At 40.0% G+C, this 18,985-nt stretch overlaps 1 protein-coding gene across 1 annotated transcript in view; it reads left to right on the top strand.

Annotated features, from left to right (window-relative positions):
• Positions 1–9,565, top strand: part of NAT10 (N-acetyltransferase 10) — a 1,889,152-nt gene extending 1,879,587 nt beyond the window's left edge. Inside the window, exon 29 of the mRNA XM_044082846.1 lies at positions 8,826–9,565. Within this exon, the coding sequence (XP_043938781.1) occupies positions 8,826–8,928 (103 nt within the window). The 3' untranslated portion in view covers positions 8,929–9,565. The remainder of the gene's footprint in view (positions 1–8,825) is intronic.
• Positions 9,566–18,985: the final 9,420 nt, after the last annotated feature.

The raw sequence follows: 18,985 nt of genomic DNA on the forward strand, positions 1-18,985 counted from the left end.
CATACCAATTATATCCTTGAATTTCTAAGTCCTTATTTTCTTTGCCAGTGGTTCTAAATTTAATACAAATAAAGGGGAGAGAAGACACCCTTGCCTGGTTTGTCTGCTCAAGCAGAGGTTATCAGAGAGGATCCCACCCACTTAAATTTTTTGCCACCAATCCTTCATATGTCTTCCTAATCAGCCTTATTATTTTATCAGGGAATGCAAATGCTTCCATTGCTCTGCTCATAAAATTTGTGTCAAATGCTTTCTCTGCACCTGCAACAGTGTTACTTTCTTACATTCTGCTTCCCTCTGGATCATCACTGTTCTGTTTGTTGTCAAATGTTTGCCTCCCCTCCACAAAACCACATTGATCCATATCTATCAATTTTGGCTTTACGTTTGCCATTCTTTTAGCCATTATAGACATAAATGGTTTGTAATCATGATTTAGTATTGAAATGGGCCTTTATGGAGCTGGATCTGATGCATCTTTACCCTCTTTAGGTAGTACAGCTACTACCACTTTCTTCCCGGATGTTGGTACTTCTCCTCTTAAAATACTGTTAAAACCAAATCCAGATCATCAGTTTTTTTCTTCCTAGCTTCCAGACTTCCACAGGAGGTACTATCTAATCCTGGGGACTTCCATGTAGATTGGTTATACATCACCATTTGTATCTCATGTCCTACCCTGTTAGTAAATTGAGCCTTCTCTCCCTCTAGCCTTGGCTTATTTAATTATTCCATAAACTTTTCCATTTGTACCTTTCCTTGATTTCCATATTTATCTGCTTTATACAGACTTTCATAGAATTTCTGAAATATTCTAATACTTCTGCAGGATCCATAGTTATCTTCCTTGTAATAAGCTCCCTAAGCTTGGTGACAGCCCTTTCTACTTTCTGTTGTCTGAGTCATGCTAAAAGATTTTGTGCTGTAGAGTTGTTGTCAAAAAACAGTTGCTTAACAGCAATCTTTCAAAACTCATGCATATTGTCAAGGTAGTCCCTTATTTTCTGTTTAGCATTCTGTAGTTGCTCCTCCTCTTGTTCTGTGAGGGCCCTTCCAAAATAAATCTACAGACAGAACCCTTCCAAAATAGATTTACATAAGATTTATAATAGATTTATTTTAGAACGGCTCTTCTTGTATTAGCTGACTTGGACACAACTACACCTATTACAGGAGTTTACAACTGCAGCACCGAGAGGATAGTATATATTGGTGTTTGTTCAGATTGTGATTGTTTTATATAGGGATGACAGAGAAGTTTACAGAAAAGAGTGAAAGAACATCTTTATGCTATAAAAAAAAACTTGGTAGTAACAATGCCCTTTTTAAACACAACTGAAATGTGACTTCAAGAAATTTAGGATCTGAAGTAGTTAACTTAATTTTATCTGCAACCTGTGTGTATACGGATCCGTATCGGATCCGAGCCGGCAACTTTTTTCTAGCATCTGCTCCAGGCTCAGAGCTCCTCCCCTTACCCATAATGCCCTACCATCTCCTATCGTTCCCCCAGACCTCGTTTGCCACACCAGTAGTGTGCATCGTGGTCTCTTTTGCTCTGAGCTAAAAAGGGATAGTCAGTGGAAACTTTATATCTAAGTGTGCTTGTTTAGGATTACGCATCAAAGTCCAGCAAGTAACCACAGGAAATCCAACAGTGCAAAACCAATCTCCAAACTCCACGGCTGTGTGATACGAAAAAAGATTTATTCCAATGTACAAAATACAAAAGATTGAGCGCTTTCGTCTCCCACCTGGAGACCTCTTCAGAATCACTTTAGTCAAAAATCTTTCAGTTTATATACTATTGACATAACTAGTAATTATTCAATTAAAATTCAATTAGAATTTAATTAAATGGAATTAAGTTGATTAAATTAAATTAATTCACTTTAAAGTGATGTTTCACCTTATGTATAGGAAAAACCCATTACAGGCTGAAAAACAGAAACCATAGACCAGAAATAAATTCATTGTGACTACAAAAAACATTCATATATATAAGCAAACCCTTGTAGAAAGAGTGCACATGTATAATATATATATTCTTTGTGTTTAATGTCATCCATTTATGTAATAACATAACTCAATTAAACAAAAACTGAATAACATATTATATTAAATTAAAATCTACAGTGCCCAAAACCCATAAGAGTGTATCGGATCCACCTATGAGACCGATAGTGTCAGCACAGGGATCAAAAACACAACCATTAGCTATATATATTGATGTTAAGTTAAAAGGTTACCATCATAAACATCATCACTTACTGATTGACTCATGGGACTTACCAAAGAAAATTAACAATGTGGATTATAACGATGGAATTATTTTCATTACTATAGACGTCAAAGATCTGTTTACCGTAATACCACATGATGTAGGTTTAACTTGGTTTGAAGACATGCTTCGAGACTTGGATCTTCTTGAATCAGATGAGTACCGTATTATATTGGAAAATATGGAATTGGTACTGAAAAATAATTATATCTATTTTCAAGGAGAATATTACCATCAAACCGAAGGAGTGGCAATGGGGGCAGCGTGTGCCCCCACCTACGCCAACATTGTCATGCTCTATTGGGAAAAGAACCATGTTTTCACTTCTGAGTATTATAAATCTATCCATTGTTACTTTAGATTTTTAGATGATATCTTAATCCTATGGAAAGGTCAGGAACAAGATATTTTCAACTTTATTGAACACATCAATACAAGTACAACATTTTTGAGCTTTACACACGAGATTCAAAAGGCTACAATACATTACTTGGATGCGAAATTAATGAAAGATATGGAAACTAATAGATATACATCTACGTTATATCGGAAAGAGAATTTCTCTAACTCATATCTACATTTTGATAGTGATCACCCCCTTATATTAAAAAAGAACATAGTAAAGGGGGCAAATGATTAGAGCCTCTAGAATGATTAGTAAACAAGAGGAGTTTTCGAAAGAGATGATTACATTGAAGAACATGTTCATGCAAAGGGGATACCCGAGTGAATTAATTGAAGAAGCTAAACAATGGGTTACTACACACAGGAACTCTAGATATGCCCCACTGTTGAGTGGAACTATACAATACAGTAATACACCTATAAACAATGTGGATGACTTGAATACTCAGGAACTAAGAGACGAAAAGTTAAATATGAACACCCCATACTTAACTTTAACATACCATAACAATATAGATTGGTTGAGGAAAAGTATTAATAGTGTATGGGAAATGTTCAAATCCATGCCCACTAGGGTGGATGTCTTTAAGAATAAGCTTACTTATAGTTACAGGAGAAACAATAACCTAAAAAACATATTAGAGAAGAGAAAGGAAGGATCAGATGAGGATAGGTTCACCATGATTGGCAATAAGAGAGGGACTTTTAGATGTAATAGATGCCCTCAATGTCCTTTTATAGCTGGAGAAAAATCTATTTACTTGCCCAGTCTATGTATTAGACTAAAAGCTAGAAGATACAGTAGCTGCTACACCAAAGGCATGGTTTATTTGGCATACTGCACATTCTGTTGGTGCTTCTACGTAGGAAAAACAGAAAGACACCTACGTAGAAGAATATATGAACATATGAGAGATATTAATCGCAAAAATGTAAATAATGCACTTTATAGGCATACTATCACATGCAGTAATGCTATTTTTAAATTTTGGGCCTTGGAAATAATAGAGTGTCCCGATAGGGGTGGAGACTGGGCTACTAAATTACTATACAGGGAAATGATATGGCAACTTAGATTAGATGCCTGCAATGGTAAAGGGATGAATGACTGCATTTCTATTACCCCAGCATTAAAATTATTGGCGTCTGACCCTAAGAAACATACTTAATATACAAATATTAATAAATATATGTTTTTAAGTAAGAGTTCATTACTCAAATAAATAAACGTATGTTTTTTAAGGATGAGTTGATGCTGTTCTCTTTACATCAACTGGGTATTTGGTGTGGTTCAACATTTAGTTTTTATTGTATAACATTTTTATTGTATAATATTTTTATTGCATAATAGTTTTTATTGTATTATATATTTTGTGGTGTTCATACAAAATAATAGACAAATATCTCATGATTTCCAAATATAAAATTTTATCTAAAAATTTTATCTATAAATATACAAATTTTCAACATTTTTGATGTATACATTTTGTATATATATTTTTTGAACCATTCGTTGGATACATATTTTGGATACATAGTTGTATATCATATATTTCCAATTATAATAATACATAATACACGTACACACATTGATACGTATATATAAAATAATTTTAAAACACTTTGAATAAAAAAATTTTTTATTTTATTTTAAAAGTTAAACTAATCAAACTATTTCATATAGACACACACATATATATATATATATATATATATATATATATACGTATTATTATCATAAGTTAATATTATTATCATGATAAATAATTATTCATTTATGTTGAATTATTTAACATCTATCTATTTATATATATATATATATATATATATATATATATATATATATATATACACATTCTTGTACCTTATTTTTAGTGCACTGTAGATTTTAATTTAATATAATATGTTATTCAGTTTTTGTTTAACTGAGTTATGGTATTACATAAATGGATGACATTAAACATAAAGAATATATATATATTATACATGTGCACTCTTTCTACAAGGGTTTGCTTACATATGAATGTTTTTTGAAGCCACAATGAATTTATTTCTGGTCTATGGTTTCTGTTTTTTAGCCTGTAATGGGTTCTTCCTATACATAAGGTGAGCCATCACTTTAAAGTGAATTAATTTAATTTAATCAACTTAATTCCATTTAATTAAATTCTAATTGAATTTTAATTGAATAATTACTAGTTATGTTAATAGTATATAAACTGTAAGATTTTTGACTAAAGTGATTCTGAAGAGGTCTCCAGGTGGGAGACGAAAGTGCTCAATCTTTTTGTATTTTGTACATTGGAATAAAACTTTTCTCGTATCACACAGCCGTGGAGTTTGGAGTTTGGTTTTGCACTGTTGGATTTCCTGTGGTTACTTGCTGGACTTTGATGCTTTGTCTGCTGCTTCTAAGGTTCTTTAGTTGTTTAGGATTACCCTTCCTCCCCTTCTGTAGTAACGTGTTGGTCGTTAGTGTAAAAAAAAAAAAGGTTTTTTGTATTAGAATAGTAGTCAGGCCTGCCCTTTCCCTACCTGTGTGTGTGTGTTTTTTTGTTGGGAAGGTAATACCTTTACCTTTGAGTGCAGGATTATGGCTGACCAGCCAAAGCCTGTGTTCATAAAATGTACAGTGTGTGGCCATAAGCTTTCCCCTGTTGATGGTCACACTCTGTTTGTGATATGTTTAGGAGTGGCACATTTATCCACCCAGTGTGCTATCTGTTCAGGCTTCAACCCTAGGGCCCTTAGGGATCATAAGGCCAAGCTAGTTACCAAAGGCCTTCTCCCTGTTGCCATGCTGGATTCTGCCACAGCCTTTGTCGCTAGTGCACCTCCCCAGACAGGGACTCAACCTCCCTCTCCGTCTGGCGATGGGTCCTCTAAGGACAGATCTTCAGTCAGCGAGCCTGACAAAGATAAAGAAAAAGAGAAGGAAAAGGAAAGACGCAGAGAAGAAAGGGAGAAAAAGAAAAACAGGCATCGCAAGAGATCCCCAGACAGGGAGCTCTTTCTCAGCCCTCCATCCAAGATCATGAGGCCTGTTTCTCCTTGGCTCCAGTCACCGCGTTTCTCACCAGAGCCGTTGGAACATTCGGACCCGAGGCCCTCCACCCCTCTGCGCAGACCAGCCAGATCAGAGTCTGTGGCCTCTTCGAGGTCGACTCGGAGCCTATCGGACATGGATATGGACAGGATGATGCAGAGATTTCTTCAGACCCAAATTCAGATGGGAGTCTTGTCAGGTCCCTCTCCCTCTGGAGGGGCAACTTCCATGCCTCTTTTCCGCCCCATCTCTCCTTCCCCGGTCCGTGCTTTGGCTTCGGGGCTTTTGGACCCGAAGTTCTTCGGAGCTGTTACGACGGTTCCTCCAACTTCAACTCCGGCTGTTACCTTGAGTTCCTTGGATCCGACTTGTTCAGATCCGAGTGACTCTCGGGGCCGTGGACAGGGAATCTGACCCGGGGGAATGGATTCTTTGGCTCCGACTCTTTCGGACCCAACCCGTTCCCTCGGACCTCAGGCTACCCTGTCTTCGGCTCCGGTCCCCACTTCGGATCCAGGGAGGACTTCTCCTTCGGCCTTTGAAGGGGTGGAGAGGGTTCTCTCCCAGGGATTGAGACCCCAGCCCATTCCCTCAGATACCACCCAGGCCCCCTGGATTTGGCGACGACTCCATTCATCATGTCTCAGGGACAGCCCATGCCAGGGGATCTCCAGGTCATTTTCCCTGAGGAAACTCTTGCGGCTCGCGGATCCCCTGGGTGTCCTCACCAGCAGACCCCTTGATGGACCTCATCACCACGAGGGCATGGAAGAAGCCCGAGACCGTAGAGCCCATCCCCAAACATCCATATTATACTTGAACATGTTCCTAGGGATCTGAGAATGGGGGATTATAGAAATAAAACTGAACAAAGAGAGATGTTGTGGCAGGTAAAAATGGGAGCAGATGTTTATCCAGGTTTAAATGCTTCGATTAACATCAAATATTTTCTTAAGGATAAAGGTTGAAAAGAATACCCATAGTTCATATAGTTGCTAGCTAATTTTTAGAATATTAAAATTATTTTTATATAGATTGTTTATTGTTAAGGCAATTTTATTTATTAATTGATGTTTATTAAGTAATTTAATTAATAGGTGTGTATATTTAAGTGTGTTCTGTTTTACTCAATGTGTTTTCTGAAGAAGTCTGTGGTAGACAAAAACGAGTAAACATTTTTTATGCTAAGTTCCCGTGTCTATTACTTGCATTTCGAGTTTGCCTTGGTGGTTTTTGTTATTTACTGGTTTTATTTCCACCTGTTTGTGTGATGGGACATTTTTGTTTTTTTATCTGAATATCTGTTAAAAACATATTTCATTTTTTGAGCTTTTTGTTTGTGTTGATATACTCCATCAATGTTTCATTTATTTTAACCAGGTCTTTGTGCAGCTACGTTATACTTTTCTGTAGGTTACTTGAAGTCGTGTCTGGAACTTGGACTGCTGCTTTTTGAAAAAAACTGCAGGACTTTTCCCATTCTGTGTTTTTTCCTCATCTTTTGTAGCTGATTTTCCCACAGGTCCTTTATATATTTTTCCTAGCATCTACGCAGTGCACTTACTACTCAGTTACTGAATTTTACCCAGAAATCTATGTCCACTAGCTTTCTCTGCTAAGTTTCTGTTTTCAGACGGGACCCAAAATTAAGCTGTTGCTCAATGTGCAGCCATCTTGGAAGTCTGCTAGGTAAGCTGCTATCTTTGGGCAGTTTTTGGAATTTTTTGAGCTACTCACAGCCTGCCCCCTCCCCCACCACACGCACGCACACACACGCGCACTGTTTGAACTTGTATAATGGAGGGTCAGTGTACGTACTGCCCCCCACACACACACACCGCCTTACATTTCAGGCAGTTGTTCTGTGCCCTTGGGTATGGTATGACTGAAGTGTTCTGTCTCCACAGTAGCTATAAGTCTGTACAGATGTCTTTTCCTCCCTTCCTCCCTTTGCATAGGTAGGCCAGCAAAAGTTTTTTTTTCCATCTTTGTTCATTGCCAGTTTCATTAATTTGTGCATTGCACACGTATGCCATCTCCACTTGTTCACTGTCTCTCACCTTTATTGTGCATTACTGTATAAACCATGACTGCTGTAGTTAGGCCTACTTTGGCACTTCATCACTTTGAGTCTCAACATTTTGAACCTTTCCTTTTTGACTTTTCCCCAGTTCTGACTTGCCAGGGAAGATTAATTTATTTTATATAGGATTTACCTCAATATTTTTGTGCTACAGATAGTGTTCACAGTCAGATGTAATTAATACTCTCACCGAATCTGCTAAAGGACTCCCTAGCCAGTGAGTGCTTGTTACCATCCCTCTTTCTATGTGGGTCTGGACAGCCTCTTTATCTACACCTACATGGATCTTCTAGTCAGGTAAGTTTTATATTATCATGTTTTGACTGTGTGCGTATTGGTTAAACTGAGGAGTACAGGGCTTGTACTGCTCTCCTAACCTGAGCATGGGTAGTTGAGAAATTTCAGAACTGTGGCTGACTGTTCCCGAGTAAGAAGAGCTTACAAGAGGCATAGGCCAACTAGGCGGCCGCCTAGGGCGCTGCTGTAGTAGGGGCGGTTTTCCAGTATTTATTTGGTGTAGGTAGACTAGGATGTGGGGCACCGGGTGGTGTGGTGGGGGGTGCCGTGCAGCCCTTTTGCCTAGGGCACCAGGTGACCTAAGGCTGCTCCTGAAGAGGTACCCACTGCAGCAGTTCTTCTCATGGATCAGCTGATATGCTAAGCATCTATCACCGTGTTTGTGGTCAGTATGTCTAGATGAGAGTTTTAATGGTTTAAATAGTATACAAGCATGTTTTACACTTGTTGGTACACCTTATTTTTATATATGTATTTGGTAATTGCAGTCTTTTTTTTGCATGGTAATAGGAATGTACTTTGTTTATAATTGATAACTTTATTTCCAGAGGATACATGTATTTATTTTATTAATGCAAAATAACCATTTGCTTAAAGTGTCAGTGAGGAAATAGACAAACATTTTCTGACACTACTATGTTTGTGATGCGTGATTGCAAAATTGCATGTATATAGTCAGGTATTTAACATATTTTTATTTTGCCTTTCTGTAGTGATAAGAAAAGAAAGCTAGACACCCTGGGTGCTGAAAGTACTCACAGACAGAAGAAAATGAAGAATAAAGATAAAGAAAAGAAGTGGAAGAAAAGAGAATGAAAATGTGTGCAGTCATTATTTGTGGAACTTGTATTTATCAGATACTTTTATTTTTTGAAAGACTAACAGGATTTATTTTATGTGTTGAAAGGAATTTTTATTGCAACTGAAGAACAACCTGTATTTTAACATGAAAACTAGCTGTGAAAAAGTACATGGTGGTGGGACTGTCCAAAACAAGTGTACAGTCAGAAATGCGGTGACTATGTACAGCTACCATCCTATATTAAGAGATTTAATCTTCATATCTATGTATATATATATATATATATATATATATATATATATATATATATATATATATATATATATATATTCTTTTTTTTTAATTTTGTTATAAAGTTTTGTATACTTGATCTTATTTTGAGGCTGCTTTTGCAACTGTTATATAATTTTATCACTTAAGGTCTGCAACTTTATTTTTCCAGTAGATTTTCTAGGAACATATCCTGAGTAATAGTGTCCATTACTTGTCCATAATGTGAGATCCTACACATGCCCACCATTTCTTTCTCACCACCAGAATACAGCTTTAAGAAACCAAATTTACTTGTCAGACTGCATGCTGTCATTGTCATTCTCACAAGGCAAAGTAAAATAAATGGTTATTGTGATCTCCAGGTCCCATGGAGGCGCACCCACTACCTTTATCATTTAACCAGTAGAAGTGCTAAACTGTTGCAGAGTGTGGTCTGTGAAAAATGAGAAAAAGGAGTTTGTCAAGATCCTGTTGTTTGAGATTTAACTTATAATAAACATTGACTTCCTTCTCTAGAAAAGAAGGGACAAGTCAAGGTGGTTATCTCAAGCATAAAGACATTGAATCAGGCAGACATTTCCCTAGAAATTTGGGCATAAATTATTTTAAACAAGCTTTGTCTTCTGGAGAAAAACACAAAAAAACACAGATCTTATTCTCACTCTCTGAAAGTGGATGACAGTAAGGAGAAGAGGAGGAAATAAATCCAACTCAAGATCAGTTCCATGTGCAGCATATGTATAGTTGTATATGCAAAAATTGGGATCTTAATGTGTTCCTAGAGGATGTAAATGTAAAGAAAGGGAGTAATTCAGAGGTAGAAGGGAGAAGAATAGAGAATATAAAATTAGTGACTAGTCGTGTGAAGAGAAAATTGGGGGGAGGCTCACTGCAGGTTGTTTCAGTGATGAATTATGAGCTGGTGGAGGGTAAAATAAGGGCATAGTGGATAAAAGGATTACTCTAGTGGGAAGCAGATCGTTTTCCTGAGTAAAAGGAGAATAAAGTAATTGAGATCATGGACAAGGAAAGGAAAAAAAAAACTGAAGTGTGGAATAGTCTTAGTGCTTTGTAGGGGATGTGCAGTTAACGGAGATGAAGGTACCACTTATGAACGGTGAACACATTGCATTGTGATTCATAGTTGTGGCAAAAAGGGCACACTTGGGTATCGCAACCTTGGTGTGTGATGAATAGATTTCAGGAAGGTTCCAGAAGTTAGCACTGGAGAGTGGTAAGCAGTAGAAGGGACAGATGTACTATGGGAGAGAATAAAGGACAACTTAAGGAAGCATGGCGGAAAGGATTGGAAAGTGAGTTGAGAAAATGTAGCTTGATGGAGAGGTCAGAAAAGCAGCTAGAGAAAGGAAAGAGTCTACAAGGTTTGCAAGGGATCAGGAGATTTAATCAGACAGGAATGCAGGAATGTTAACAAATAGGCAGTGATCTAAAGGGGTAAGGATGGAAGGGGAATCAAGCAAAAAAAGGGATTAATTAGTTGCATCAAATTAAGGAAGGCAGGAAAAAGATGAATAAACTTATAAACGAACGTCAGGAATTCAAGGAGGAAGGTAAACAGAGTCTGAAGTGGGTGGCCATATTTGCTGTATGGTAAGAGAGAACATTGAAGGCACAAGGTACACTTGTCGGATAATTGTTCAAAGGTAGGGAAGAAACTGTTTGCTCTCAGGATAATGAACCAAGGAACAGATGGAATACCTCCAGGGATCTTAAGAAACTGACCCGAGAATTGATAAAGCTTATGTCAAAAATGTTAATTGATTCTTAGCCCAACTGGGAAATCCCTGACAATTGTGAAGTGTGCAACTGTATTGTTACTGCACAAGGTGCAGGCCAGACACAGGGTCCAGGGAGCCATCAGAAGTGAGTCTGACTGTAGCAGAAGACAAGGCCATGAAAAAAAAAATAAGATGGAAAGTCTTATGTTTTTGGAGGTCAGCAGCTTCCAGAATATCAAACATGGGTTGACAGGCCAAAGGTACTACCAGACAAACCCAATCGAGTTCTTTGACTGGGTCGTGGTAGAAGGAGATGGAGGCAGTTGGTAGGATTCTTGGTTGTTAACAAAGCTTTTGCTTCATTACTGTACTAAATACTGGTAAGCAGTCCTAAGGAGCTAGGAGTAGGCATTAAAGTAGGTAGAATATTGTGTGGAAGGCAGAACACAGGAAAGCAGACAAAAGATTGCTTTTTTTGGGGGTGGGTGCAGCACAGCAGGCGTAGAAATGTCAGACTATTTGAGGATGGATTACAGTAAGAAGAATAATATCAAATTGTACAGCTTTAGAAAGGTCTTATGAAAACAGTACAATGCTGGCCAGTGTGTGGTAAATTTTATTACTTAGCATAAGTTGATGCAGTTTGAGGATCAGTAACTGAGGGGATGGTGTATAGAGGATGTAGCTTAAAGATTTAAAGGTAGATATAACTTCAGTGGTGAATCACCAGAAAGAAAGTGAATTGTCAACATTGACAATCAGGATGTTGGCCTGCATCTCCAGAAGCATAGACTTCTGGAACATTGAGACAGTTTTCCCACTGTTTAGGTCATTACTGAGGCCTTGCTCTGAATGCTTTTTTTTTAGTTCAGAGAACCCTACAGGATAGGAAAAGCAAAACCAAAATTATAGACTTCAGAGCAAGACCACTAAAATTGTTAAAAATATAGAAGGGAAGTTTTATTGGTAGAAGCTACTCTCCACCTTAGAACACACAAAGAAAGAATATGATTTATATTCTGAGTCTTCAAGGGAAATTGTGAAGGAAATTAACTGAAGTAGATGGACCTGGTACTAGGAGCTGAATGAATTCCAAACTAAAGATTCACACTTCAGATAGGATGTGGAAAAGTACTTCTAACAAGAAGAGTGGTCGACAAATAAAATAGGTTCCGTGAAGGGAAGAGAGTAAAATAGATCTGATATAATATAGCATGGGATAACTAGAAAAAAGGAGGGGATGCAGGAGGAGTAGGCCAGTTCTGGGACAGTAGGCATGACCCTTGTGCAGACTAGATAAATGGATGCTTTTTTTCTGCCCTCTTGAAATATGCACACACAAATTTCAAGCATCATGAAAGATACCACCAACATTGCAATTTTCTGGAGTTTTTGACTGTTTTCACCTCTTTCTTTTTTTTTTTGATAGTCCAGGATCCATCCAGGCAGCAACATATTGAGCCTTTGTACATGTCAACCATTCTTGGATGTAAGTGTACCAAGTGAGGGATTTGTAAAATAGGTATTGGTTGTCTTAGCTGCTTCCCCAACATCAGCTGATGTTACCTCTGCATTGGTTTCAGTCCTGCATGTCAGTATTGGGGGAGCTAGGCATGAATTCTTAGCTAAGGCAGACACCTTGCCAAGATGAAAATTTAAGATAATGGTTAGTCTTGATAGAGCTGTGTGAGCTAGTTTTGTGGCATACAGGGATAAAGTCCTGACTATGCCTCTGGTGACCTGAGTTCATTTAGCAACCAGTGTGCCTTTTGGAGCCGGCCATAGAGGATGGGAATAAATGGCCACTGACAGCATGCCCCATCTTGGGGGGAGGGGGGTAGTTCTGTCTTGCCACACAGGTAGCACCTAATTGAGACTGAGCCTACAAGCCCTTGCTCCCTTGTGTATTGTACTGTAAGTTGAAGCATGTTTTCCCATTGGAACACAGCAATAGCAGAGCTCAGAAGAGCTGTAGGGGGTTGGGGTTCCAGAGAGTGGGAGATGACTGCCATGCAGGACCTGTAAGCTGACCTGCTCCTTACTACCAGACTCTTGCTGAGGAACAGAACACTGAAGGGATTCCTAGGCAGGAACAAATGGGCTATAGAGCTTTTATGCAATCTGGGAATACCTTGATCCTGTTTACCCAGGAATTTTTGGCTGATTGGATGCTGGTAGAGAAGCCACCTCGCAAGGACATGCAAAAAATCATAGGACTATGAAGTTACCTGTAAACCTAACACCATCAGAATTGTAGCTGTTGGCCAATATCCTCAGTGTCAGCTAGTTTCCTGTGTTTAGGCATAGACCCAGCTTGGCTTATTGTTTTTTTCACATCCCTAGCTTACTATCCTGCTTAAGTTATACTTTACTGGTACAGGCATGCATGGACGATGTTCATCGTGTTTCACTGTTGCAGTCATTACACTTGGGTTATCCTGCTGGCAGGCTACTCGCAGTCGGCCCGAGTTCCAAAGTCTAGGTCCAGCATCGGTTGCTGTCGCCTCTTCCTTGACGTCAGTGCGCCAGGGGTATAAAGGATGCAACCAACGCCATTTTCTTCAGTCTTTCTTGCTGCGTGGTGCCCGAAGCAAAAGCAGTTTGCAAGTGCCGGTCAGCTGACTCCTGAGATTTTCGAAATTGAGTTTCAGAACCGAAGTCTTCAATAAAGCTAAGTACCCCGTTGGGGAAACTTTTTCTTGCTCCAGACCGATGTCAGTAAAAGTTAATAATTGTATTTCTTGTGGGAAGCAAATACCTCATAAGGACTTTCACTCTTACTGTATTCCTTGCCTAGGCCCTGACCACGATGTTACTAGTTGTCGGTTTTGTGCTAGATTCAACAAACGCACTATTAAACGTCTGTTTGATTTTGCTTTACATTATTTTGGCAGAAGGTTTAATTACATAATACCGTCAGAACAACCGACGACCGGGATTTATAAAAAACGCAAAGACAAAGAAAAGGACAGGCATCCGAGGTCCAAAACTGATGAAGAAGTCTCTTCTAGGCCAGTCGCCAGTTCTCAGTGAGGCGCTTTTGCAGCCCCTGACACCCGCTACCTCAGAGCCACAGGCCGTATCCGACAGCCACGTGGAGACACCGAGGCCTGTGGAAACTCAAGGTATTGGGCCTGCGGAAACTATTCCCTCAGATGGGTCCGGAGCAGCTGAGCAGGCATCGGCTTCTGAGTGTTTTCAGACCTTCACAGCTTACTATTAAGCCCACTACAGCAGCCAAGGCAAAGTCAAAAACACCATTAAAGACAAGAAAACAAGTACAGCATTCTCCTGAACAGTCATCCATGCCAAAGAAACAGATGCTTAAAATGGCCGAAGACCTAATTACTTTAATCAGTGGTTCCCATCCCCCTCCTGACAAAAGGCCTAGGCAAGACACTGACTATGATTCCTCTGACCAGGTTTCTATTTCCTCTGATTCCTCTTCTGATCAGAGATATTTTCTCCCTCCCTATGAGGACTCTGATGCAGAAGAGTCTATACCTTCAGCCTCTCCACCTGAGGGTTATTCTTTTGGGGAAACCCTGCACACCATGAGGGAGCATTTCCATTGGGAGAGCCAGGATTATTCAGAATCCAAGAAAAGGCTCAGAGACTTTCTTTTATTGCCTCAGCACAGGCCCCTGGCTATTCCCCCTGTGCTTGATATTTTTGATGATGTTTTCTCTGAATCCAGTCTGTCTCCTGATTCTTTACCCCCTGCACCAGTCAAGCCAGACAGGTACTACTGGGTCCCTGACTCTCATAAATTTCTTTACAAAAACCCTGCTGCAGATCCAGAAACAATTTCTCAGGGTCCTAAAGGGGTTAAGGCTTCCACTGCTAAAACTCCTGTCCCCTCGGATAGGGATTCCAGAGCTCTGGATAGATTGGGGGGGGGGAGTTTACACTTCTGCTACTTTAGCTGTAAGGGCTTTACATTGCCAGTTTCACATGCTTAAATATCAACAGTACCTCATGTCCTTGTTAAAACAGAAAATGGTTTCACACTAAGTCCTGACAGTAAGGAAATGCAGGATTTATTGCATGCAGCTGAAAAAGTGGGAAAAGCATACTCTACAATGTAGTTTTGATTCATTAGAGGCTTCTTGTAGAGCCGCAGTTACAGGCTCTGTTATTCGAAGGCATGCTTGGTTGAAAGAACAAAGTTTACCTGAACATGTTAAAGTAAAATTATTGGATGCTCCCCTACAGCATGATACTTTGTTTGGTGTTAAGGCAGAAGAGGTGTTAAAGAAAATGGACAATAAAGCAAAATCAATGCAGACAGTAAAGGATTTCTTACAGGTTCAACCACCTAGGTTTAGCAGAAACTGACCTTCAAAAAATGGGTCCTTTCCGGTGTCAGGCCACAAAGAGGCAGATACAGACGCCCAAGAGGCAGATCTCAGCCCCAAGGCTCCTACAGACCTAAACAATGGGGTGCTTCAGCCCCCAAAGGAGGAGAAGACAAATCACAACCTTATAGGAAACGGTCCCAATGACTTCCCTCTACAGATGCCAAGCACTTATCTTTTGACAGCACCCCTAGGGGGAAAGCTAGCACTTTTCTCAAAAAATTGGTACATAATCAGCCAGGACAAATGGGTACTGAATATTGTTTCTCAGGGTTACAGGTTCCACTTTCACACGCTTCCAAAATCAAAAGGTAGGCCAGACCTGCCAAAAAACCAATGGGCAGAGGCACAAAAACAAATTGCTGCTGTCATGGATATGGGAGCTATTCAAAGAGTACCACAGCAAGAACAGGGGCAGGGATTTTACTCAAGACTTTTCTTAGTACCCAGAAAGGACAAAGCCTGGAGACCAATACTGGACCTGTCAATCCTAAATACTTTCCTGGATGTTCCAAAATTCAAAATGTTAACACTACAGCAACTTCTACCTATCCTGGGCAAGAAGGCTTGGCTAGTTACTTTGGACCTCAAGGAGGCATTACCTGCATGTCCCAATCAGACAATCTTGCAGAAGATACGTCAGATTCTTAGCAGGCTCATTGCATTACCAATTCTCTGCACTGCCCTTTGGCTTATCTACTGCGCCCAGGGTCTTCACAAAATGCCTGGCACCAGTAATTGCATTTTGCAGACAAAAAGGAATTCAAATATTTCCCTACTTGGACTACTGCCTTATTCAAGCAGAGAGCAAGGACATTCTTCTAAAGCATCTGGCGTTTGTAAAAAGATTACTAATTTGCCTAGGGTACACAGTAAACGAAAAGAAATCAATACTAGTGCCCTCTCAAGAGATAATATTCCTGGGTGCAAGCTTAAATACAACTGCCCAGATAGCTTATCTCACGCCAGACAAACAAAGGCAACTGACTCATTACTTCAAATGATGGCAACAAAGACCCATCTCCCTGCAATAAAAATTCTGCAGGCCCTGGGCTTCATGGTGTCCTGCATTCTATTAATTCCATATGCAAGACTGCATATGAGGAAACTACAGTGGTATCTAAAAAGTGTTTGGACTCAACATTGCCACAGCTTGGAGACGATCATAACTTTAATTCCCTGCCTTTCAACAGGAGTTTCGATGGTGGTCCCAGGCCTGTCACCACAACAAGGGACAGCCTTTCACCTTACCCACAGCCAGGCAGAAAATAACGGATGCATCAGATTATGCCTGGGGGGCACATATGGCAGGAAAATGTATTCGGGGCACGTGGCCCAAGGAACAAATGCATCTACACATCAATCAGAAAGAGATGCTAGCTGTACAGAATGCCCTGACAGCTTTCAAGGACCAACTACATCCAGGACAACTACTAATAAAGATGGACAATACCACAGTTATGTGGTACATAAGCAAGGGGGCACACATTCCTACCCCCTATGCAGACAAGCCATGACTTTGCGGAACACAGCACTGACCTATCAAGTACATCTGCAGGCACAATTCCTGCCAGGAACAAAAAATACACTGGCAGACGAACTAAGCAGAAATCTCATGGAGCCTCACGAATGGAAACTAAATCCACAGGTGTTCAGCATGATAACAAGGAAATGGGGACGCCCAGACATAGATCTTTTTGCCTTCCCTCACAATTGCCAACTACAGAAATTCTGCACAAGAACTTAACACTCTCAAGCATGGAAAGTGGATGCTCTATCATTTAGCTGGAAAACCCTGACAGTTTATGCCTTCCCTCCAATGCCTCTTCATACCAAGGTGCTCCTAAAAGTTGAACAAGAGAGGCCAAAAATTATCCTGATCACCCCAGACTGGCCACGCCAGCACTGGTACCCAATCCTAAAGAGCTTGTCTCAAGGCCCAGCCTTTACCTCAAATTCCTCATCATCTGACTCAACAAAACAGATTCTGCACAGTCAACTCAGAACCTTAACCCTGGCAGCATGGCAGATAATGTAGCCACTCAGACTGCCCCTCTCTCTAAAGCTGTTATGGATGTCATTTTAGAAGCCAGGAGGCCCAGCAGTAGGAAATCTTATGCAGAAAAATGGAAGAGATTCTGTGCTTGGAACCAGGCACAAGGGCTCGAACCACTTGTTCCAAATATACCTCAGATTTTACAATACCTAACTGAGATGCTGGACAAAGGCCTATCTTTCTCATCAATTAAGATCCATGCCTCTGCCATTTCAACTCATTACAATACAGAACCTCCTATTTTTTTTTCAAATCCTCTACTAAGACAGTACCTCAGCGGGGCAAAAAACATAAGACCCCCAAGGAGAGCACCAATAAAAACTTGGGATCTCAATTTTGTTTTAGAAAAGCTCACACTGCCTCCTTTTGAACCAGCCAGCACAGATAATATAAAATTCTTATGGAAAACTGCTCTGATCCTAGCAATAACTTCAGCAAGAAGAGTCTCAGAGTTACAGGCATTAATGGCTGTGGAACCTTTCATCATTTTTCACCAAGACAGGGTTTCTCTTAGGACAAACCCAACATTCATGCCAAAAGTGGTTTCCAATGTGGCTCTGAACCAAACCATTCATTTACCAACTTTCTACCCAAACCCCCAGAATAAAGGGGAGAGACTTTTGCACGTTTTGGATATACACAGACAGCTACGATTCTACTTGAACAAAACAAAAGCTTTCAGAAAAACTGAGCAACTGATTGTAGCCTATGCTGCAGGATCACAAGGAAAGCCTATCACAAAGCAGACAATTTCAAAATGGATAGGACACTGCATTCACTTCTGTTATGCACAACATGGCAAATCAGTGCCTAAGGGCATTAGGCCACATTCTACCAGAGCAGCAGCCACTTCAGCAGCCTTTCTCAGAGGAGTACCAACCAAAGACATTTTAGAAGCTGCAATCTGGAGTTCAGTGCACACTTTCACCAAGCACTACCACTTACCTCTCAACTCTAAATCCAGAGCAGGCTTTGCCACTGCAGTTCTGCAGGGTCTGGTAGCCTCTCCAAATCCAATTTAGACCCAGCCGTCCAACCTCAGCTTTGGGATTCAACCCAAGTATAATGACTGCAACAGTGAAACACGATGAACATAGTACAGTTGTGTACCTACCATAAATGTAGATGTTTGAGTGCATTCACTGTTGCAGTCTGGGTTACCCACCCACCACCCCCCTTTTTTCTTTGCTGGGACTACTCTGTACTTCTCAACTCTATACAACCTATGTGGTGTATTTGTTTGTAGATGAAGGATATGTTTATATTAGTACATGCATGCTTTATGGCATAATTTATTCTTTTCAGCCTTCCTATCTGGGGGCACCTGACATTTGGGGCAAGAAAAACTGAAGAAAATGGCGTTTGTTGCATCCTTTATACCCCTGACACACTGACGTCAAGGAAGAGGTGACAGCAACCGACGCCGGACCTAGACTTTGGAACTCAGGCCGACTGCGGGTAGCCTGCCAGCAGGATAACCCAAGTGTAATGACTGCAACAGTGAATACACTCAAACATCTACATTTATGGTAGGTACACAACTGTACTTTTTTGCACTGATGATGGCTTTTGAATACAGATGCAACCTTCAGCTGCAGCACTGTTGCATCTTACTTGACCCAGTCCATCCACTTCAAGCCATAGT

This window comes from Protopterus annectens, chromosome 9.part0 (assembly GCF_019279795.1).
Source record: "Protopterus annectens isolate FY-2018-M chromosome 9.part0, PAN1.0, whole genome shotgun sequence".
Lineage (NCBI taxonomy): Eukaryota > Metazoa > Chordata > Ceratodontiformes > Protopteridae > Protopterus > Protopterus annectens.